Source organism: Muscardinus avellanarius (genome assembly GCF_963383645.1).
Source record: "Muscardinus avellanarius genome assembly, chromosome: 14".
NCBI classification, from domain to species: domain Eukaryota; kingdom Metazoa; phylum Chordata; class Mammalia; order Rodentia; family Gliridae; genus Muscardinus; species Muscardinus avellanarius.
Window position 1 is genome coordinate 17,531,533 of NC_137800.1, and position 24,690 is coordinate 17,556,222.

The following is a 24,690-nucleotide window of genomic DNA, read 5'->3' on the forward strand; positions in this document are numbered from 1 at the left end:
ATTAAATTGCTAAGACTGGCCAAGAACCTGTAATCTTCCTGTCTCAGCCTCCCAACTACTAGGATTACAGACGTGCCACCATGCCTGGCTGAAATATAATTTTTATTTTATTTTATTTTATTTTATTTTATTTTATTTTATTTTATTTTATTTTATGGTACTGGGGATGGAACTTAGGGGCATTGTACCTCTGAGGCCTATTTTTTAGTCTATTTACTTATTTTATTATTATTATTTTTTTTGTGGTACTGGGGATGAAATCCAGGGGCATTCTACCTCTGAGCTATACCCTCAGCCTTAGGTTTTAGTCCTTTTATTTTTGAAACAGGGTCTCACTGAGTTGCGAAGAGCCTTGCTAAGTAGCTGGGGCTGTCGGCAAACTGCCATCCTGTCTCAGCCTCCTGAATGCTGGAATTACAAGCATGCACCCCCACGCCCTGCTGTAATATAATTTTTAAATCAAGAAACTGAAACAGTGCATAATGTAGTTGCAAGCATATAAATAAGTTACACGTGCACAAACACGCCCAAACCCCCACGTGACCTATTTTTCTTGCATTTACACAAGACTTAGAGTTTTCTTCTTTTCTTTCTTTCTTTCTTTCTTTCTTTCTTTCTTTCTTTCTTTCTTTCTTTCTTTCTTTCTTTCTTTCTTTCTTTCTTTCAGAAAGGGAAGTAGGACCTGTAACTGTCCTTGGCTCTTTCTCCTATAAACCATTAACCATATCTACAGTGCTTGCCATGTAGCCCTGTATCCTAAACATTACTCTCCCAGCCCATCCTGGCTCAGCGCAAGCCCAGCCTGGTGTGCGTTGCTGCCCCCTGGAGGCCGAGCCTGGAAATGGCATATCCTCCTTTCAGCGTGACCCAATCCACAGGAGGCGGCCTGGAAGCAGCAAATGTTGCTTTTAAAAAATTCTTTCTCTTTCTTTATTCTTACTTTAATCTCAGGCTTTTCTTTCTTTAATTTTCTTATTTTTTTTTGCGGTACTGTGGATGGAACCCAGGTGCATTCTATCTCCGAGCTACACCCCCAGCCCTATTTTTTATTCTATATCTGGAAACAGGGTCTCACTGAGTTGCAGAGGGCCTCACTAAGTAGCTGAGGCTGTCCTCGAACCGTGATCCTCCTGTCTCAGCCTCCCGAATGCTGGGATTACAAGTGTGCACCACCACACTGGGCTTTAATTTTCTTATTTCTTTTGGGGAGGGAGGCACATATAAAGGCTTCTCAAAACACCACAAAATCACAGTATTACCATCAGAACAATTTCTCCTTCAGATTCATCATTTTCAAGGGGAGGGGGCTTGTGACTATTTCTCACTGGTTTACCAGCCGTGATGTGGGCTGGATGCTGAGGCTCATGGAGCCCAGAGAGAAACAGACCTGGGGGCCTTCAGAAGCTGAATATACATGGTATTGTATGGTCATGTGCTTTCTTGCTTGTTTTAAATGACCTATTTTTAAAAATAAATTTTTATTGGTGCATTGTAGTCATACATCTCAATGGGATAAAAAAAAACTTGTGGAGACCTATTTTACATGCAGAATATATTTTAAAATTTCTTTGGAAGCTGGGCGTGGTGGCGTACGCTTGTAATCCCAGCGCTTGGGAGGCTGAGATAGGAGGATCACACAGGTTTGAAGCCAGCCTCAGCTACTTGGTGAGGCTCGCAGCAATTTAGTGTGACCCTGTTTCCAAATAAAATATAAAATAGGTCTGAGGAGTATAGCCCGGAGGTAGAAAAGCCACAGGGATCTACCCCCAGAACCACACACAAGAAAAACTTCTTTGGAGACTCAGCAGCAACCTTCATAATCAAATTTGGCATGGCTAAAATTTTTAAAATACAGTGCCAATCTACTCTGTGAAATCATGTAGCACGAAGAAGCTATGACACAGTCAGGTGTGGTGGTGCACGCTTAGAACCCCAGTACTTGGGAGGCAGAGACAGGAGAATCGCACTTTTGAGACCAGCCTCAGCCACTGAGAGAGGCCCTCTGAAACTAAGTGAGACCCTGTTTCAAAGTAAAAAAATGTAAAATAGGGCAAGGAGTGCAGCTCAGAGGTGGAATGCCTTTGGATTCAATCCCTACTACCAAAAGAAAAGAGAAAAGCAGAAACACACTCTCTTCTAGAATATCATCTTATTTACACAGTAAAAGAAATAATGAGTTAGGGTAAATTTGCCCTTCAGGTGCCGTGTGCAGGCATGTCAACGTCAACATGATTTCCATTATGAGTTGAGGCTATAGTGCACCAATAAAAATATATTAAAATAAACACCTTTTTATTTCCACAATTGTTTTTTGACTTTTCATATCAGGTAGAACCTGGTTCTTATTTTGTTCCTGAAAAGCCTGCAGGGTTGAATGGCATCTCTGTGTTTCTTCTGGCTGAGTTTTCTATGAATTTGATGCACCTCACATCTCAGCCTGGGGCCCCAGGTGACCAAAGCTTTATAGTCAGAGTTAATCAAGACAATTAGGGGAGGGCCAGCAACAAGCACTGGGTTTTGCTCATGTATCAACACGCGCGAGCCTCAGCTGGGGAAATGGCTTCCTTGACCCCCTTGGTGTCGTCGCTAGGATCCAAGAGAGGAGAGGGGAGAAACCAGTGTCCTTACCATTGTCATTGCCTTGCTTGATTTCCTCTGCCGTCCGATCTATCAACACGTACAAAGACCAGACCACACAGGTGATGGCGATGACGTGGAAGGTGACCGAGCAGAATATTTTCCTCCTTTCACTCGTGGTCATCTGAAGCTTTTCCCACTGCAACAAAGGTGAAATGCACAAAAAACTGAATTTACAACCAGAAAATTACACTTGGATTTTACTTCCCAGACCTAGATCACAAACGGAAGGAAAACATTATAATTTGGCAATTTCTTTCAGATGGACGCGATAGTATTCAAGTAAGTTATTGTGTTTGGTGGGATAGGAAATGATTACCTACAAAAATGAAGTAAGAAGAAATGAAAGCTAGCTGGGCATGATGGCACATGTCTTTAATCCCAGCTATGAGGCAGGCTGAGGCAGGAGGATTGCAAGTTTGAGGTCAGCCTGGGCAACTTAGCAGGATCCTGTCTCAAAATAAAAGGACTAGGATGTAGCTCAGTGGTAGAGTGTCTGCCTAGCTCATGTGAAGCCTCTTGTTCAATTCCCAGTACCACAAAATAAATAAGCAAATAAATAAACAAAAACAGTTTTTCATTATTTAAATAAATCCAGTCATTTTTGTTTTTCCAGACAATGTCTCATGAATGAAATAGTTTTAATATCGTACAAATTTTAGAGTTCACTTCCATTTTAGGTTTCTGCTTATCACTTCTTTGTGACTCTAGGTTACAACTAGTAATTAGTAACAATGTCTTCTTGGATTATTACATACCCTGACATAGTGTAATAGTTTTGAACGTGTGCCTTTAACAAGTATTTGAATGGCTGGTTAATATTTTCAAGGGGATGCCAACATTTTCTGTTCACAGCTCTTGTAGAAAAATAATGGAAGAACGTCCGCCACAGTTTCTTGCACAGTGGCCTTGATTTGCTGCTGCTGTGGGAGCTGCAAATACTCACACTCTCCAGAAAGTCAAGGGCTTCTCTCCTGGTCTGGCAGAAGAAGACGGTCACAAGTTGGTAGAAGTAATACTCATGTGGGAAGTAAGAGTTCATATCCTTGAAAAAATACACTCTCAAAATAAATTTTAATGTCTACAACCACAGCATCATTTCATTCCCATGTCAGGCATCATGTTTGTATATATTTATTTATTTATTACATATTGTATTTCCATAAGAAAATCAAACCACTATCATTTTATTAGAGGTGAAGTGATATGCAAAGCTTTGACTAATCTGTAGTTCTTTTTATTATTATGCTCTTTTTTGTGGTACTGGGGATGGAATCCAGGGGCATTCTACCTCCAAGCAACACCCCCAGCCCTATTTTTATTTTTTTATTTTTCAAACAGGGTTTCACTGAGTTGCAAAGGGCCTCACTAAATAGCGAAGGCTGTCCGCGAACCCAGATCCTCCTGTCTCAGCCTCCCAATGCTGAGATTACAAGTGTGTGCTACCATGCCTGGCTATTTACTACGCTCTTGCTAAAGCAAAATCTTTAGAAGGTCATTAGACTCTGCCCTAGCAATGCACACGTAAAATTCAGTGCACAACTCAATTTAAAACAGGAGGGCATACACTGTGTTGCATAAATTCAAAATCTGCCACCAGCACGTGTCCGTGTCATGGCTGAAATGCTACATTCTCCCTGGGCCCCTTTGGCCTCATGTTCATGAAAAGAAGATGCTGGTAGAAGCCATGGAAGAGAGTCTTGGGAATAAAATAGCTTGTCTTCACAGCTTCCTTTATTAATAGGCAAATTATATTAGGGTTGCCGGCTGTGGTGGCGCACGCTAGTAATCACTGCGCTTGGGAGGCTGAGACAGGAGGATCACGCAGGTTTGAAGCCAGCCTCAGGTACTTAGTGAGGCTCTCAGCAACTTACTGAGATCCTGTTTCCAAGTAAAATATAAAATAGGTCTGAGAGTATAGCCCGGAGGTAGAAAGCCCCTGGGTTCCATACTAGTATCGCGCGCGCGCGTGCACACACACACACACACACACACACACACACACACACACACACATTATATTAGGGATGACATTGTGCCCAGCCAAAAATCTGCCTTTTAAACCTTTTTGGCAGAAGTAGACATTGACTATTTTCCACCAATGAGATGCCAGCAGATATATACCAGTTCATTAAATTCTTGCATCCTGGGCCAGGCGTGGTGGTGCACGTTTGTAATCCCTGCGCTTGGGAGGCAGAGACAGGAGGATCCCGCAGGTTCGAAGTCAGCCGCGCTGGCTTACGAGACCCTGTTTCCACATAAAAAAGTATAAAATAGGTCTGGGAGTGTAGCCCGGGGGGTGTAGCCAGAGGTAGAAGGGCTTCCAGGAACCCCAGTGCCCCCCCCCCCAAAAAAAAAGCTTGCATCCTGAATACGAGAGTTGTTTTTTCCCTCTTTCCTTCATTTTATGATCTTTGCTACCTGGAAGTCATAATTAAGAGAAATAACATCAGCAATCATCTTGCAGCCTTGAGGAAAAGTCTTGAGACTTGGAGGGGGCTCAGCCAAGTTAGCCACAGTCAACCTTTGGGTGATCTGATATATATGCCAGGAATATAAAATCCTACCTTGTTAAGTCATTATTTCCCAAGCCTTTGCCCCTGGCTGTTCAATGCAATTCCTAATAAAAGAACCCATCAAAGAGAGAACTCCTAGCCTCCTTCCTGGTCTGAGGGTTAAGGTCTGATACTTTGATTTGTAGGGGACCACAATACTTAAAGTCTGGTCTTAATGCCCAGGAAAAATTTTAGAGAAGATAAAAAATTTTACTTAAAATATTCCCTCCTCTTCTCTGAATGGACAACTATCATATAGTTCCTTATTGGGGTCTGTTAGATCTAATAATCAATTCATACTATTTCCTGTACTATTTTGGCTTTTTTTCCTCAAAATATATTTTATATCGTTTCAACTGAAACAATGCAGAAATCTTAGTGATGTGGCAGGGAATAAGCAAATATCCAATCTAGGCTCTATTTTGAACTCGTCAATACTGAGTTGAGAAGCGTGTTACTTTGCCTTTAATCGAAAATGCACATCATATCTGTTAATGATTGATTTTCAAAATCTCTTTCGGCATGGATATATCACAACCTTAAGCTCCCTACTCTGTATAATCATAGACTATTGCCATTCGGTGATAACATTTTGTGGCTTCCTATACATTCCCTGAATGGCCTCCGTGTTCAATATGCTCAAATAAAAACTGAGAGATGGCGCAGAAAAACAACTTTGCATCTTCAGATTTTCAAACTGTTCCAGTAATAAAATACATGCACCACATCTACCCTCACTTGTAAAACTGGCTTTCAAAAAGCCCTTTAAAAGCTGGAGCTTCTTTTATTTTTTTTATTTATTTATTTTTTTTTTAATTTTATTTTATTGGTGCACTGTATTCATACATCATAGTGGGATACAAACTTTTGTAGACATACATGCACACATCGCCCAGTCAGTCCCCACCCGATCCCCGCCCCATTCCCTCCCCATCCCTCCTTCCCATGCTTGGCTTAGTGGTTGACATCTAGTATTATAGCAATTTATCCAAAATTAAAAATGTTAATCTCACATAACAGTTTCATTTGTCTGATACCAAGCTTTTGATAACTTAAAGATAACAGTTCAATATTTCTTTTTGCTTTCTTTCTTACCAGAGCATATTTTTTCTGTTTTTTTAGGTGAAACAATCATATATTCATATATTTATTTTTCAGAAAAAAATCTATCCTAATATGGAATATGAATTCTAGATACCCAGAACGATCTTGAAAAAGAACAAAGCTAGCAGATATTTATTTTCTGATTTCAAACCATATAAAGCTACAATAATTGAAACAGTGTAATACTGTTCTAAAGGCAGATATATAAACCATTGGAGTTAAATACAGGCCTAGAGCTAAATTCTTCCCTATATTGTCAAGTTATTTTTGACAAGGTTTCCACGAACATTTGGTGGTGGAAATAATAATCTTTTAACTAAATATTGTTGAAAAATAATAATTACATGGAAAAGAATAAAATTGGACCCTTACCTAATCCCACATACAAGTATTAACTCAAAATAGATAAAAGACCTAAATATAAATCTTAAGACTATAAACTTTTAGAAGAAAATCTGGGTCATAAAACCTCACAACATTGAAATTGGCAGTGATTTCTTGGTTATGATTTCAATGGCACAGGCAACAGAAGAATATACAAACTCCCTAAAAAATAAAAAAAAATATTGTATATCCAAAGACAATGTAAACAGAGTTAAAAGTTACTAATAGAATTAGATAAAATATTTCCAAATGCTATATCTGAAGGTATATTAATATTCCAACTAGAAATCCTAAAAATTAACAACAATAAAGGCAAACAATACAATTTAGAGATAGGTAAAGACTAACAAAAATAATGAATCTCCACAGATAACCAATCTTAGTTGTCTGTTGGATGGAAAATCTTGTTTCTCTGGTTCTGGTGAGTGTTACCTATTTCTTCTTTGTAGTTAATCTCTTTGAGTATTTTCTCTAGCGCTGGTTTTGAAGACATAAATTCCTTCAGTTTCTGTTTGTCATGGAAGCTTCTTATTTCTCCATCTAATTTGATAGAAAGTTTTGCTGGATAGGAAATTTTTGGCTGGAAGTTGTTTTCTTTCAGAGTTTGGAATATGTTACTCCAAGCCCTTCTGGCTCTCATGACTTGGTTTGGGAAGTCTGGAGTGATTCTAATTGGTTTGCCTCTGAATGTCACTTGGCCCTTTGCTTTTGTTGCCTTTAAGATTCTCTGCTTGGCTTCCACATTGGTCATTTTGACAATTATGTGGCGTGGGGATCCTCTTCTCCGATCCTGTCTAAAGGGAGTTCTATACGTTTCCTGGATCTGTGTATCAACCTCTTGCTCTATATTTGGAAAATTTTCTGCTATTACTTCCTTGAAGAGATTGTTGATCCCTTTGGTATCACTTTCTTTTCCCTCCTCTATTCCAATTATTCTTAGGTTAGCTCTCTTAAGATGGGCCCATATTTCTTCCATGTCAGATTCCTGCTGTTGGATATTTTTTTCTAGATTAGAAACTATGCGTTCATTTTTGGATTGCTCATCTTCTAAGAGCAAGATTCTGTTCTCCATGTGTTCTAATCGGTTGTTTGTGCTTTGAATTGAGGCCTTTACTTCATTAATTGCATCCTTTATCTCTTTTTGGCTCTCTCTGAGTTCTTTTCGAAGCACCTCTATTATTTCTACAGTTATTTTCCTGATTTGATCTTCTAGAAATCTCTGATTTTCTGTTTTATCGGGTTCTGATGTTGTGGGGTTGTGCGCATTCATTACTCCAGTGTTATTCCTCTTTCCCATGATTTCGGAGGTTTGTGCCTTCTCTGGGTTCTTCCCTTAGGTCACTATGGCTTCACTTAAGGTGCTCTGGATCTCGAGTCTGTATTATCTCAGACCCCACTACTCCTTTACTGGGTTGTATCACAGAGTCTCCGACCCAGGGAGTCGATAGAGGCTGCTTTAAACTATGGGGGGTGCCAGGTTGCACGTTCTCCTATGGTGTGATATCTCTGCCACCACCACTCCCTCACTGGGTCAAGTCCCAGGAGGTACAGTACTGGGATTTCTCCTCTGTGGCCCACAATTTGACTCACTGTTCTTGAGTACGCAGATGTAGCTGTACTGGACTCGGTGAATTCACTGCTGCTGCCGCCGCCGGTGGCAATATGGCGCCTCTGCCACGCCCTCGGCCGTGAGGCTGGCGTATTTTTTTCTTCTCTGGTTTTGATTTCCACTCTGAATCCCTGCAGCGTGTGCTGAGCTCGGCCACTGGGAGCTATAGACGCTCTCTGCGTGGAGAAATCCCGCCTGGCTGTTCCGCAGTGGCTCACCTCGGCTTGCTGTAGCCGTCTGTTGAGTTCGCCGCTGCCGCCAGCAGTATGGCACTGCTGCCGCGTCCTCGGGCGTGTGTGTCTCCTCTGTGGCCCTGAGCTCTATTCTCAGTCCGCTTTCTCTCTGGAGCCTAGTGGTTTTTTTTGTTTTTCTGGTGATGGTGTTTTCTGGCTATGAAAGGCGCTGGTTTTGTGGTAATGGAGATTGGTTGTTAGCGGGGCTCTTAAGCCCCGCTTTTCTCGGTCGCCATCTTCCCGGAAATCCCTGGAGCTTCTTTTATCTAAGGAGTGATTTGGTTTGATGGAATGGCTGGAGTACATTATTTAAAATCAACGAGCCTCCAATAGAAAAATACCAGTGGAGTTGATAGGGATGGACCAAATTATTTGTAAGGACTTCTTCTAATTCCAGACGATAGAAGCTCATAATTTCTCCTTTTAAACTGACATTAGAAGTGACATTTTAAGGAGCAATGAAGTGTAAAGGGGATCATTAACCTTTTCCACTTTGCAAAGCCTTGGGAACATTAGCAGGTGACATGCGACCCCACAGCGCCCTCTTCCTAGCGACCGTGTTACTGCACAGGACATTCATTACCAGGCAACAGCAGAAATCAGTGCATTTATACACTGCTCATCAAATTGTCTTTGTATGCAAAGTTTCAATAGATTTTGCAAGTTTTCACAGGGAGGAATACACGGGGAAGATAAGGATAGACATTTTTAAATACAACTGCCCTGAAAGTGCTGTAATTTAATATTCATGATGTTGAATTCTGAAGCAATTTACAAAAGAATTTACATTAGGAAAGCAAAAATCTGTGAAAACTCACATAGCATTGATTCCCCTGCCTGGCTTTATAAAATAACACGTGGCTTATGTCCAAACTACTAGGTTTATGATGCTACTGCTGTATGATGCGCACACCTCTGGGGTGTGCGCATGTGTGTGTCTGTGTGAGGATTGTCAAAGTTTAGGGGTGGTGGTGAATGCCTGCAATCCCAGTACTTGGGAGGCTGAGACAGAAAGGACCCAAGGGTTGAGCACAGCTTCAGAAACTTGTCAAGACCCTCAGCAACTTAGCCAGATTTTGTTTCAAAATAAAAAGTAAAAAGGGCTTAAAGGTGTAGCTTGGAGGTAGAATGCCCCTGAATTCAATTAAATCTCCAGTATAGGAGAGAGAGACATAGAGGAGTGATAGAGAGAGAAGAAGAAGAAGAAGAAGAAGAAGAAGAAGAAGAAGAAGAAGAAGAAAAGGGAAGAAGAAAAGAAGAGAAAAGAAAAGGACAGGAGTGCAAAGGAGAAATGGATTTCTCGAAGCGTGTTCCCCCAATCATCATCACCACCATTTCAACAGCAGCAGGGCAATTGGTAGAGATGCAAATTCTCGAACTCCCCTTTTGAGATGACCGGGTTTCCACAGTGCATTCAGGGAGTACTGCTGCGACCTGCTCCCTTGTCAGGGTCGAGCATAGCCTCAGTCCACAAAGCAACATCCCTTTGGCCATACCACTAGCTGGGCAGTCATGGCTGCTGTCTTTCCTCTGTAGATTACTCAGACTTGAGACAACTATTCGGTCCTCAGGCCCCTAAGTGTTAAGGAGACACATGTCCCTTCAATTGGTGCCTAGAAGCTGGTGAAAAAGGTCGAAGGCAGAGGGAGGGCACATCGTGGCACACCACCAAGCTTTTCCCAGCTCTTTGCACTGCCAATCTGCTGTCTTCCAAGTTTTCTTTCATACCTTAAAAACGGAGCTTCAGATAAATTGAACAAAACAAATTTCCTGAAATCTTTGCACCCCCTATGTAGTTGGTCTTGGACTTTGCTTTGCGCTTTATAGTCGATGGGTTTGGGGTACCTGTTTATTGTTCTTGACTTTTGCTCCCTTGTGGAAGCCCCTAAAAAGCAGAAAGAATTGAACAGATCTCTCTTATTCATTCAGAAATATATAACTGGACCTTTGTCTCTGAAAGGATTCCTGAATGTAGTCTAAATTGATGCAAACATTTCTGTGAGAGTTTTTATTTGCTCTGGCTACATCAAACTGTGTGCTCCAATGTCAGGCGTTCTAATCTAAATTACTTGTGTTTGTATTCTGTCCTGAAATTTAAAAAAAATGCAAAAATACTGCCTAATGAAAATGTTTGTAGCCGTGAGTGGTGATGCATACTTGTAATCCCAGCATTCAGGAGGCTTAAAATGGAGGATCGCGGTTTGCGACAGCGTCAGCTACTTAGTGAGGCACTCGTAACTTAGCGGGACCCTGTTTCAAAATAAATAATAAAAAATAGGACAGGGGGTGTAGCTTGGACGTCTAATGCCCCTAGGTTCCATCCCCAGACCCGCAAAAAAAAAAAAAAGTTTTTAAACATCTTCATAGTAAGAAGACATCTTATAAAGACATTTTTCTTTCCCTTGACACAGATCCAGGATAAACTCCAGGATATACTCCAGCTTTCCTAATAGTCACAGGACCCAGAATTATCCTGGAATCTAATGAAAGATGGAACAAATGCCTACCACTTGGGGGCGCTAGGCCCTAAAGACAAAGAGCGAGATCCAGGCACTCCCATTTCATGGAACCAGCATAGAAGCAAAGCCACATTTTAACTCTTTAAATTGTCGCAACGTTGCTTGTCATATTATGGTGGGTTTTTTGCCACATTAGGAGCAAAATATGTACATCATGTCAATACCTAGCATCGCAAGTCTAAAATGTATTAATTTTTTTATACACCTGAATAAAGACATGTGCCATAGGATAGTAATTAAACCCTTCGAAAGTTATGGGGATTACCACCTTGGGGGAGTTCTTCGAGGGCCCATTTCTCTGCAGCAGAACACTCTCAAAGGAGTGTTGCCCATGATCAGTCTGGGAATCTAATAGAAATCCAGTCTTTTAGAACCCACATCAAGCTTACTGAATTAAGCCGAGTGTTGTGGCACAACCCATAAATCTTAGTATTTGAGGGGCCAAGACAGGTTTGATCCCAGCCACAGTAACTTAGCAAGACTCTGTTTCAAAAAATAAATAAAATAGGTCTGGGGGGTGTGGCTCAGAGGTAGACTATCCCTGAGTTCAATCTCCAGTAATTAACACCCAGATGTGTGCACGCACACACACACACAAACACATACTTATTGAATGAAAAATTTCGTGGCACAGGTGTGTTTAAATAAGCTTATTTGGATGCAAGCTAAACCTTGAGGACCGCCTCTGTGATGAAGGACACTCGTCAGACCTATATGTTGGTCTAGTGGATTCTATATGAGAAGTGGCACTAGTCACACCCTGTCAAGACAGGAAAGGGAAGAAGTCAACAAGCCAGTTTGGTTATGTGGCTATGAGGTAAATGGTTCAGGTTGAGTGAAAAGAAAAATCACAGAATTGGTGAACCTCTTTAAAGTGGTTTGGATTTTGCTCATTAAACTAAAACACACTGTTTCTACCTCTAAGCTATACCGCCAGCCCTATTTTATTTTTTATTTTGAAGTAGGGCCTTGCTAAGTTGCTGAGGGCCCTGCTAAATTGCTGAGGCTATACTTGAACCCACAGTCCTCTTATCTGAGTCTCCCAAGTACGGGGATTATAGGCATGCGCCACCACGCCTGGCACACTGTTTTATTTATTATTATTATTTTTTTGTGGTGGTACTGGAGGTAGAAGCCAGAGGCTTTCTACTTCTGGGCTATGCTCCCAGACCTATTTTATTTTATATATTTTATTTGGAAACAGGGTCTCACTAAGGTGCTGAGAGCCTCACTAAGTAGCTGAGGCTGGCTTCGAACCTGTGCAATCCTCCCGTCTCAGCCTCCCAAGCGCGGGGATTACAAGCGTGCGCCACCATGCCCGGCTCACACTGTTTTATTTTTAATTTTACTTTTCAAATGAGTGTCTAGGGAACATGAAGACTTGTTAAAATCTAATTGAATTAGTTACAATTTCAAGTACTTGGAAAGAGATTCAAGCCCAAGTACTTGGGGAGTTCATGAGGGCTGACTCTTGACATGTTAATGAATTATCAACTTATAGATATCCCCTAGTAAAGAACTGTTTCCTTAAAATATATTTAGAAGCACCAGAAGAAGTCAGGCTTGGTGGCGCATGCTTGTAATCCCAGTACTTGGGAGGCTGAAAGAAGAGGATCGCCGGTTCCAGACCAGCTTCGAAAACTTAGTGAGGCTCTCAGCAACTTAGCAAGATACTTTTTCCAAATAAAAATAAGCTTGGGCTAGGAGTTTAGCTCAGAGATAGATTATCCCTGGGTTCAATTCTCAGTACCAAAAAAGAGCACCAGAAGAAAAACCTGACCTCTAGTGAAATTATCACAAAGTTGGTGCTAGATAGGAGACATAAAACCTCTGATGAAATGCAGTCACTGGGCAGCTGGATAAATTCACTAATGGATTTACTTACTCCTAAAAACAAGTCCAAAAGTGTACATGATGCAAACTTTCCCCTCAACAGAATTACAAATAACCATGTGCATGTATTCTCTGGCTTTCCTCCTGAGAAAATACCGCAGATAATCCATCCACGAATGTTCTGTGAGTGTAGTGCCACGTCCTGAAATCTCCTTCTCCTGGTTCTCTTGCACATTCAGATCACCACTGATAATTATCTGGCATCTCTTGTACATGGCCCAATGTGAAGGGCCACTGTGTGCGTGTGTGTGTGCGTGTGTGTGCGTGTGCATGCGTGTGTGCGTGTGCGTGCGTGTGTGTGTGCGCGCGTGTGTGTGCGCGCGTGTGTGTGTGCGTGCGTGTGCGTGCGTGCGTGCGTGCGTGTGTGTGTGTGTATCCATTCTGGTTGAAAGTGGTTCCTCAGCTTCTCTTGACAACAGGGACAAGAGGGAATGTTCTTGTATGCAGTGTGGGATTAGGGTCTACACGCAGAGAAATTGGAGGTGGAAACAGCGAGAAATGAGCCATGTGTCCTGATGAACCTGTCAAGTATCCGGATGAAATTCACATAGGAGGTCAGCGTCTTGGGGCTGTTTGTACCTGCCTCGATTTCCAGTTGGGGGAAGTTGCTATTGATACCCAGGTTAGGGTAAAGATCACACTGCAATGGACAGCCTTTCTGAAAAGTGGTCTATGGACATTTCCACAAAGAGGAGGAGTGCTCAAGGAGCTGAAACCAATGGCTTCATTTTGCTATCTCTTATTTTGAGTCTCCTTTTGTGCTGTAACCTGCTGAGTGATGGGTACTATCTGAATATGGAGGGTGAACATGATAAAAATGACTCCGTTCTGGGAGTGTTGGGTGTTGGCTGTTTAATAGCGTCATCTGGAAGAGCTTGCTCCCAATGCCCACGCCCAGACCCGATTGGATCCATCTCTGATGAGCCAGTCAGGCAGTTTTTCAGTGTACTTGGTGGTCCAAGGCATAATCATTAAGGATGAGGGCTCTGGGCTCCAGTTTTAGCTCCACCACTAAGTTCTGGGTGACCTTGGCTGAGTTATTATAATTCTCTGAGCTATCATACCCTTATCTTAGGTGTATTGATAAGAACAGCACCTGTGTTGTAGGGTAAAGCTTAGGTGACTTAGTGAATGTGGATGAAAAACACGAGAAGCCACTTAAAAAGAATCCAGCAGACTGGTGCTTATTTTAATGTGGGATCTGCAGCACTGCATGCAGACGGCAACTGTCCTTACCTTCTAGGTTACAGTATCATGCATATAACATCTCTAAGGCACAGGGATGGGATTAGTTCCTCGACAAACCTCCATCTGTTTTTCAACCACAGTTAGGATTTTCTGAAAATTGCTCCTCAAAGCAAGGTAATACAGTTAGTTTTTGTTAATTATGAGAACAAAAATAAGGGTAATTTTGTAAACAGCAGGTAGAAGTTGTACAGTGAGCCGGGAGTGGTGGCGCACGCTTGTAATCCCCGCGCTTGGGAGGCGGAGACAGGAGGATCGCGCAGGTTCGAAGCCAGCCTTACTGGCTTAAGAGACCTTGTTTCCAAATAAAAAAATATAAAAATGGGTCTGGGAGTGTAGCCTGGAGGTAGAAGGGTTTCCAGGAACCCCAGTACCACCAAAAATAAAATAAAATAAAATAAAAGTTGTACAGTGACTGTCTCTTTCTGTAAGGATTGGAAAATATATCACCGGTTACCATAAATGCTTCAGCTAGGGGGAAAATGGGTCATAGGAGGAAGTCTAGATGAAGAGGGAGATACTGTAGATGAGCAAATAAGGCGACCTAGCTGAGGAGATGGGAGGGAGAAGAGGGAAATTCCCTAATGTACACGATGTACATTAATAGACATATACAAGTAAAAAAGCATGGTAAATGCTTCAGTACTTATTTTTGTACATAATTGAAAAATTTATGCTAAGACTTCATGTATCTCAGAAAATACTGCTATGGCTGACAGATTTTGCAAAAGGTTAAGGAAACTCAAACATTCTAAGTAAAATGAAAGTGTGTGTGTGTGTGTGTGTGTGTGTGTGTGTGTGTGTGCATGCGTGCATGCATCATAGTTATGTCTTTCCTGTGAAATGTAGAACATGAGCTGCAGTCTCACCAAAAAGGGCCTAAAACAGAGCCAGGGATGCCATCCTGCCTACTGTAGCGACCACAAAATCCACAATACTACCTGAGCATGGATGAGTGGAAAGAAACGGCTCCTGATCTCAAAGGGTAATTAACTTGGGTTTCTGCACACAAGTACTCTTAACATTAGCATTTCAGAAACGATTGAAGCTGATATAACAGCGCTTTACTGAGGAGAGCTCACATTATAGCACTTGCAAAACGGTGGCACTTGGAACAGAAGGGTGGAGGAAAGGAACTTATAACGAGAATTCAAGCGTCGTTGAAATATATTTTAAAAGATCTAGAAAAAGGCACACCTCATTAAATTAATAGTGGCAAACATAAGTTATGTAAATATGCTTGTCACACTGACTCACGATGCAAGGGGTATGCTCCTAAGAACCGTGACTCGGTGGGGCTGTTAGATATGTGATGTTCACTGCAGATGCAGAGGGAGGTGTCAAGTGCCAGCTGAGAAACTCTCCAAATGTAAAGATGCCAGTAGAGACAGAGGCCCAGAGAACATAGACGATATTGGAAAGGACAAGGGGGAAAGAAAATCTGGGGTAGGAGCAGGAGAGCCAGAGTAGTGGTGAGGAGAGAGACCAGTGTGTAGTCGGTTAGATAGACAAGGAGCCGGGAGTTCAGAGAGAAACTGGAGCAAAGTGATGGAGAATTGGGGTCCTGGGAATGGGCAGATCTGGACAAAGAGCCCTGTTTGATTGGAGCAAGTAACAGCCTCCTATCACCTCAGTTTTATCACTGGTAAAATTGCAGCAACAATAACATATCTTATATCGGTTGGTATTAGGATTATGTGAGACAAAATACACATGTAACACACAGTAAGCTAGCAAGTATGCCAGACATCCCTAGTCGGTTTGTTTGTTCGTCTGTTTGTGAGACAGCATCTTACTATGTTGCTCAGGCTAGTCTGGAATTTCTGGGCTCAAGTGATTTTCCTGCCTCAGCCTTTGGAGTGACGGGATTATAGGTGTGCACCACCTTGTCTGGCTCCTAGCTGGCTTATTAAACCAAGTTTCATATGATTCACCTATATCTTATTAGGTCCATAGTGGGCTTTAAAATATTATGATTATTATTTACATTCCTTTAAATATAGCAATCTCAGTTGGCCAAAGTCCCCACCACTCTCTGTTTTATACCCAGTCCACTTTAGTCGTTTTTATTACTTGGTTTGTGGCTTGTGGGCAATTGGGTTAGTGACCCTTACAGTAATTGATAACCCTGTTAGCATCAGTCAGCAAAGTTTGTTTTTTTCCCAGAGAAATAGAAGTCATAAGTTGTAAAACAGACACTCAGATCTTTTGTGATCTTAGAGCTGTGGCTCTTAGGAGCCAACATGAACAGCTATCAGAAGGGTTACTTGTTACTAAAAAGATTCTCAGACGGAGCACTCGGGAAGATACAAGTCCTTGTATTGAAGGGCTAGAAGTTTTTTTTTAGAAAAATAGGATGAGAGCTGGGCGTTGGGGGCGCATGCTTGTAATCCCAGCATTCAGGAGGCGGAGACAAGAGGATCGCAGTTCGAGGACAACCTCAGCTACTACTTAGTGAGGCCCTTTGCAACTCAGCAAAAACCCTGTTTCAAAATAAAAAATAAAAAATAGGGCTGGGGGTGTATCTTATAGGTATAAATACTCTAAAAATATTATGGTCACTAAATCCAAAGTAACTAAATAATTTATAAAACAGATGAACTATTCTGTAGTGCCTTGATACCTAGAAGATTGGTTCCAGCACTCTCTCAGGTACCAAAGACTGTGAATGCTTAAGTTCTTTATATAAAATGGCATAGTATTTGCATATAACCTATGCACATCCTCTTGTATACTTTAAGTAATCTCTTTGTAATACCTAATATAAGGTGAATGCTGGGTAATACATTATAATACTGAATTGTTTATGAAACAATAAGAAAGAAAAAAGTCCACGCAGTATAGACACTTTTGTGGTACTACGGATTGAACTCAGAGGGAATTCTAGTTCTGGGTTACACCCTCAGCCCTATTTTGTTTTTTGATTTTGAAAGGAGGACTCACTAAAGTTGCAGAGATCCTCACTATGTTGCCGAGGCTGGCTGCGAACCTGTGATCTTCCTGTCTCAGCCTCCACGTACCGGGCTTACAGTTGTGCACCGTCACGCTCCCCTTTAATTTTTTCCTGAACACTTTCATCCATGATTCATTAAATCTGTGGATACGGGACTTGACGATACCAAGGGATTTGATATTCATTTAACTTTATAAGAACAATTTTTTCTACTAAAATATACATTTTACATGTAAATGAATACATGAATATGAGTCTGATGTTATAATATTAGAACAATTTTTCATTGAATCTTCCCCTCATCTCTCAATGTTTCCGATCAGTTTTCATGATAGATGGGAGTTTGTAAAAGCATCCACTAGAGGGTGCAATGACACCACACGAGAAGATAAGTAAAGAAAGAAAAATGTGTTTTCTGGATCAGGAGGGGATATGTAATAGGTGGCACTTAGGTACATCTGCATTGTAATTGTTGGGGTAACAGGCAAAACAGCAAATTCCAAGGTCTATCCCAGCCCCATATCTGGGAGTAGCCTAGGAATATGCATTCTTAATACACACACACACACACACACACACACACACACACGTCATTTTTATGTATGCTTATGTTTGAGAATTACTTCCCTAAGTAAGAAGAATTTAGAAAAATATTTTTTATAGGTACTCTAACATTTAACACTTTTCCACAAGCGTGGATATATTTCTACTTCCATTCCCATGCCCCCCACAAAACCCCCACCTAAATCTGATTTGATTACTACTATCACGGAAGAATGTAATTAACTGAGGGGAAACTTAAATCCTTTTGCATCACTTGCTCTTAATTGACTTAAAAATCAGCAATTTTGGAAGTCACACTGCTGAGCAATATGTTATTCGTCTCCTACCAGCTTTGCTGCAGATCACACCTCTGATGTGTGGGCTCTGATGGTGATGGATGGTTGCCTAGGTTACTCTTTGGGGAACTGAAGATCTGTTTTGCTGAAAGCCCTGACTTTCTGCAGGGCCTGCAGGTGTCCAGTGGATGACCAGAACAGGATGGGGAGGCTTCACCTCTGTGTCTTGGTGTCTTCTGTCCCCTTTGCTGCCCGAGCCTTTGGGTCTGATTCTATTCAGCATGTTGATCGTTCCGAAAATGTTTTGCTTGGAACTAGAACACAGGATTAAGTTGGCCTACATTTTCCTAGCCTCTCTCTTTCCCTCCAAGGCTAAAGGCATCTGCCAGCTTCCGTGATTGGAAACACCAAACTACGAAAGGAACAAAAAAGGTAGCAGGGGAGTTCCTGAAAGACCTCTGTCTGTTCCCAGAAAAAAAACGTGGATGCCGCCATCTGTCTCCCTCATCGTTCCTACCCAGTACCTGTGTCTCCTCAAGGTCCCAGAGGGGACGGCTGATCTGCAAGCAGAGTCCCCACTTCTCCACTCTTTGGCCCTGAATCTAGCTCTTTCTCCTCCCATCCCTCTACCTCTTGAGTCATGGCCCTTATTAAGAAGCAGCACTGATGCTTTGCTTAGGTACAAGGGCATAAATTAAAGACTGAGCTAATAGATTAATTTAGGCAAAAATTTTCTTTAAAAGCATTCACCCAATCCTTGGTTGTCCCTTTGCCCTTGGAAGTTATAGTGAAGAGTATTGTATCGCATGTAGTTAGGAAGTTTGTGTATTACTGCTTCAGGCATGTTGAAGCAGCAGAGAATTTATGGTGCTCTGACCACGAGGATATTTAATTATGGACTGTCACTTCATAAAGAGATCAAAGGAATAACTGAATTATACTTCATAAAGCGGGATATATCCACTTTCTTTTAGATGTAGTTGCTTGTCCAGGACTTGGAATCAACACTCTGTCAACCATGTTCTTCCAATTTCTCATGTCTGTTTCTGTAATGGGGGGTCTCCCCAGGCCAGTGGCCACTCTATGCCTGTTGATTATAGCCTTAGGTTTAGGAGAAAGTTCCCAAGCTCCCTAAGCAGGATCACAGAGACTGGGAGATTACAGAAAACAACTTTTGACGAGAGTTAGTGCTAAGCCAGGCGTGGTGGGGTATACCTGTAAGTTAAGTGCTTGGGAGGGTGAGACAGGAATATTGGAGGTTCAAGAACAGCCTCAGAAAACTAGCAAGACTCAGAAACCTAGAGAGACCTAGTTTTAACACAAAAAATAAAATAGGGCTGAGGGTGTAGCTCAGAGGTAGGATGCCCCTGGGTTCAGTCCTTAGATACAAAAAAGAAAAGAAAGAAGAAAAAAGAAGAGAAAAAAGAAAAAATGAAGTTAGTCTTAGCCCATTATTCTGTAGCTGAAGAAACAGAAACCCAGGACACGGGACCGATTTTCCCAGTGTGGTACAGTAAGTGGTTTAGACGTCATCTTCATTCAGGAGCTAATCACTGAGGCATCACAGTGTATCAGACATCGTTCTAGGCGGCGGGAAAGAAGATAACCGGATTCCTCTTTCCATGACTTTTCTGTTATGGGATTTTCTTTATTTATTAAAACAGAGGACTGTGTAATGGCTCATTAATAAGAGGTAATAGGCTTTGATTTCACTAATGCCTCCGTTTCTTAATTGCCCTGCGTTCAGCATGCGTGTGTGTGTGTGTGTGTGTGTGTGTGTGTGTGTGTGTAAAATGTCTTTCTAGAATATGCCATTGGGTGGCAGCAAAGAAAAAGAGAAGTTTCCTCTCCAAGCTCGCTGTCCTGCAGACCCCGGAGACTTCAGTTCTGACCACCCCTCATCAGTGTTTATTTTCATAGGTCCAAAAATTCTTGTGCCTTGTTTCCACCCCGTTTTAATGGGCGTGTCGCATCTTAATAGTGTATATAATTTGGTTGGTTGATTTTTTTTCAATACTCAGTCTTTTAGCCACATAAAAAAATTGAAATAAATCTGATAAATGTGTACTCTCCTCTATCTTAAATAGCAGTCAATAGAATTCTAATTTCTCTAAATATTGATTCATGTTTCAAGTGTAATAAACAAATAGCGTTGAAAAACTTTAAAGCAAATAGTATTCTAACTAACATCTCTAGAATCAGTTTTACCAGTACTTTGATATGGGCATGATTAATTGGCTTTTTTCATTATATAGACTCAGTCTTTGTTTAGGCTCCCCCCCCCCCCCAGAAGTGAAGCCTTTTTAAAAAACACAAGATGCAAGCCAGGCGTGGTGGCGCACACCTGTAATCTCCGCGCTTGGGAGGCTGAGACTGGACATCGCACAGGTTCGAAGCCAGCCTCAGCTACTTAGTGAGGCTCTCAGCAACTTAGTGAGACCTTGTTTCCAAATAAAGTATAAAATAGGTCTGGGAGTATAGCCCGGAGGTAGAAAAAGCCTTAGGGTCTACCTTCAGTACCACACAAAAAATAAAAATAAAAAATAAAAAGACAATATGCCTTTGAGGTTTCTAAAAGTATATAAAGTCCTTAAACTATATGCAAAATATTGTGTATATTTACTTCTTGGGGGTAAAGATTTTCACCAGATTCTCAAAGAGATCCGAGACACTTTCTAGATCAAAAGCCCTTGCTGTAAATGTTTCCCTCCTTGAATTAACAGCAACATAATCCACTGGTAAATAAGAAAGCCCTGAACCCGGGAAGGGCTGGAGGTATGTCCAGTGTCCACAGGTAGAAGTGAAACTTGCGGTCAAGGGAATCAGTATGTTTAATAAAGAAAGAATGGCTTTGCAACCAAAACTAACCAGATTCCCTCACTGATTATATTTAGGGTGAATTCTGCAACTCCAAACATAATTATCAGCTTATGAAAGATGGGGAGAGAATATTCAACTTTGCTCCAATATTTGGCTGCATCACGAGGGCATTTCGAGCCAGGCATGGTGGTACATGCCTGTAATCCCAGCTCTCGGGAGGCTGAGACAAGAGGATTGCAGGTTTGGGGCCAGCCTCAGAAACTCGGCGAGGCTCTCAGCAACCTAGAGAGACTCTGTTTTTAAAAAACGAGAAAGGAGCCGGGCGTGGTGGCGCACGCTTGTCATCCCCGCGCTTGGGAGGCAGAGACAGGAGGATCGCGCAGGTTCGAAGCCAGCTGCGCTGGCTTAAGAGACCCTGTTTCCAAATTTAAAAAACAATGTAAAAATAGGTCTGGGAGTGTAGCCCGGAGGTAGAAGGGCTTCCAGGAACCTCAGTACCACCAAAAAAAAAAAAAAAAAAAAAAAAAAAAAAAGCGAGAAAGGAAAAGAAAGGGCTGGGGTGTGACTTGGAGGCAGAACACCACTGGATGCGGTCACCAGGACCGGGAAGGGGGGAAATCAAAAGGTGATTCTGTTCCACCCTGGCATCTTCAAATCTCGTTTCCTCCGACTGGGAAGTTGGTTTGGACCTGGGAAATTGGGGGCTCAGGGTCTGACCGCAGGTCTGGGGACACCAAAGCTCACGTCAAGGGGATCCCTTCTTGTAATGATCCCTTAAGGTTTTTATGTTCCCTGCATGGAATTTCCTGAGACACGCATCACGGTCCCATTTTTCTTCCGAAAGCTCAAGAATGAGAAGTAACTGAGGACTCTTTTTCCAAAGTCTTTGTTTAATAGTCCGCCACTTTATTTTGTTCTTTTGGAAATTTAATGAAAACGAGTCAGCCTTGTATCTGTCCCTATCTCCTGCCTTCCTAGTTATTATCAAGATTCTCATTTATTAATCTTGTTAAGAAATACTTTACTCCACTGCAGAGTCAGCCTCTCAAGTACCAGGATTACAGGTGTACGTCACTATGCTTGGCTTCAGTTATCAACACTGAATATAGAACTGGCATATTTAATGTTCTCATCTTAAATATCTCCTTTCTATTGCAAATCATAAAAATCTTCTGATACTTGAGCTGAGCATGACAAGAAGAGAAAGGGCCTTTGGGCTATGTGAAAACACACAGAGTTGTATGGGATAGAGATTTGTCTGCAGAACCTAAGAAGACCGAGTATAGGAGAATCACATGGAGCCGGGAGTGGTGGCACACAACTGTAATCGGTACTTGGGAGGCTGAGATGGGAGGATTACAGAGTTGAGGTCAGCCTCAGAAATTCACCAAGACCCTGAGCAACTTCGTGAGACACAGCTTTAAAATAAAAAAATAAAATATAAAAAGGTGGTGGGGTGTAGCTTAGAGGTAGAATGTCCCTGGATTCAATCCCTAGTACAAAACAAAAACAAAAACAAAAGAAACAAAGAAACAAACCAGGGATCCTCAAGTGGCAGGGCGGGAGTTGGGAGTTAGAGAGGTCTAGATCCTATGATGGAGACCCTTGATTACCATTGCAAGGCGGGGCTGTAGGGAACGGGGTTGACATGGCTGGTTTCTGTGCAGGGATGAGTTCAAAATGTGCTTCCTGAAACTCCTTCAGGAGTGTGTGCGGGCTGGATTCCCTTATGAGCACTCCAGGTAGGACGCAAGACCACCAGGGCCGTGAGGAGAGCTGGCCCCGGGGCTGGGCGTCTGTGGCTCCAGGGAGGGGATGAGAGAGTTGGGGGCAGATGGGGAGAAGGTGGGCAGCTCTGGCTTGGGATTTCCCTTCCGCTATTAAACTCAGCAAATGTGGAGGCGAGTGAGTGGGTTTGGGAGTGAAATCTACGGTGACGAATCCTCATTAAAAAAAAAATATACTCACATCACAATGAAGTTCAGAGTGACAGAGACATAGAGGGCATTCAGCACTTGATGAACACTGAGTCCACATAAGATAAACAAAGTCACCAAATAAATAAAAGAACAATACACCACAAGGCCCCCCCAAAACAAGAGTGGGCTAATCCTGAGGTCAGTAGAAGGCAGGAAAGAGTTAAAATCAGAGCAGAAATCAATGAAATACAGAAAAACAAAACAGAACAAAAATACAAAAGATCAACAAAACACCTATTTTTTTTTGAAAAAAAAAAAAGATTAATAAACTCTTAGCATTCCTAACCCAAAGAAAGAGAATTGACCCAAATGATTAAAAAAAAGAGAGGAGAAAGGATAACACCACAAGTCAACTAGGAAATCTCGGCAATTATTAGAAGCTATTTTGAAAGTTTATACTCCAGTCAACTGTGAAACACAGGAGAAATTGATGAGGTGACTAATCTTTGAGCTCAGGTTCGCAGGAGCCGGTGGAGACCGCAGAACAGAGAAAAGGAGCTGTGGGCACTTAATAGGCGGGGACAGGGGCGTCCAGACCAGGGTGGCAAAGTGGGCCACGTTGAAGCAGTTCTCTGAGCACTAAGGTACAAAGGCTTTGGGTTTCCAGGGTGTTTGAAGGGCCTTTCTTGCCGCTGTGAGGAGGAGTTAGGGAGGGAGAGGCTCGCTCATAGCCCTAGTAGTCCAGGGGAGGCAATGAATCCAGGTTCTAGTAGTGGGTCTTATTAAATATGACTTCTTGTAATCCCAGCATTTGGGAGGCTGAGAGAGGAGGATCACGGTTTGCAGACAGCCTCAGTTACTTAGCAAGCTCCATTGCAACTCAGTGAGACCTTGTTTCCAAAAAAATAAATAAATAAAAGACTAAAAAGTAGGACTGGGTGTGTAGCTTGGAGGTAGAATGGCCCTGGGTTCCATTTCCAGTACTGCAAAAAAAAAAAAAAAAAAAAAAAAGACTTCTACTTTGGAGGACACTGACACATTTTGCCCTTAATTATACACCTCTCACTTCCTTTTTATCACTTAAGAGAAAATATCCCTCAACAATCCAAACAAATCATTCCCTGTGGCCTCTACCCTTTCCTTCCTTCCTTCCTTCCTTCCTTCCTTCCTTCCTTCCTTCCTTCCTTCCTTCCTTCCTTCCTTTCCTTCCTTTCTTCTTTAATTTTTGGTACTGGGGATTGAACCCAGGGGCATTCTACCACCAGGCTACATCCTCAGCCCCATTTTTAAAATTCCTTACTTTGAAACAGGGCCTCACTAAGTTGCAGAGGGCCTCACTAAGTAGCTGAGGCTTACTATGAACCTGCGATCCTCCTGTCTCAGCCTCCAAAATGCTGGGATTACAAGCATGTGCCACCACGCCTGGCTATCTTCATTTATTTTTAACTTCTCTTTCTCTTTGGCTCCTTTCCCCTCAACATAAAATCCCGTTTCTATGTCTCTCTCAGCCTTTATTCTACCATAGGTGGTGGTTGTTATTATTATCATTATTGTACTGAGAATTGAACCCAGAGGCATTCTACCTCTAATCGACACCTCCTAGCCCCCCTTTTTGTTGTTGTTGTTGTTGTTGGTATTGGAAATGGAACCAGAGGCATCACACTTCCAAGCTACACCCTGGTCCCTTTTAAAGAATTTTGTTTTGAAATAGTTAGGTTGCTAAGAGTTTCACTAAGTTGCTGAAGCTGTTCTGGAGCCCTCCATCCTCCTATCTCAGCTTCCTAAGTACTGGATGAAAGGGATGCGTCCCCACACTGGGCTGGTTATTACTTTTATTAATTACTCGTTTCCATTTAAAAAATCATAAAATATGGGGAAGTAAAATAGAGATGTAAAGACCCATAATTGCACAGGCAACATGTGTCTTGAGTCTCTATGAATTCATACAAGCAGAATGCAAACATTCAGACCAGTTTAAAA

General features: G+C 41.9%; 1 protein-coding gene across 4 annotated transcripts in view; it reads right to left on the reverse strand.

Moving 5' to 3' along the window:
* MARCHF1 (membrane associated ring-CH-type finger 1) overlaps positions 1–24,690 on the reverse strand; it is a gene marked incomplete at both ends in the record, with an annotated part of 467,270 nt that overhangs the window by 10,657 nt on the left and 431,923 nt on the right. For all 4 annotated transcript variants that reach the window (XM_080709868.1, XM_080709866.1, XM_080709867.1 and 1 more), the window contains one exon: positions 2,629–2,776. In XM_080709868.1, the coding sequence (XP_080565994.1) occupies positions 2,629–2,776 (148 nt within the window). The remainder of the gene's footprint in view (positions 1–2,628; positions 2,777–24,690) is intronic.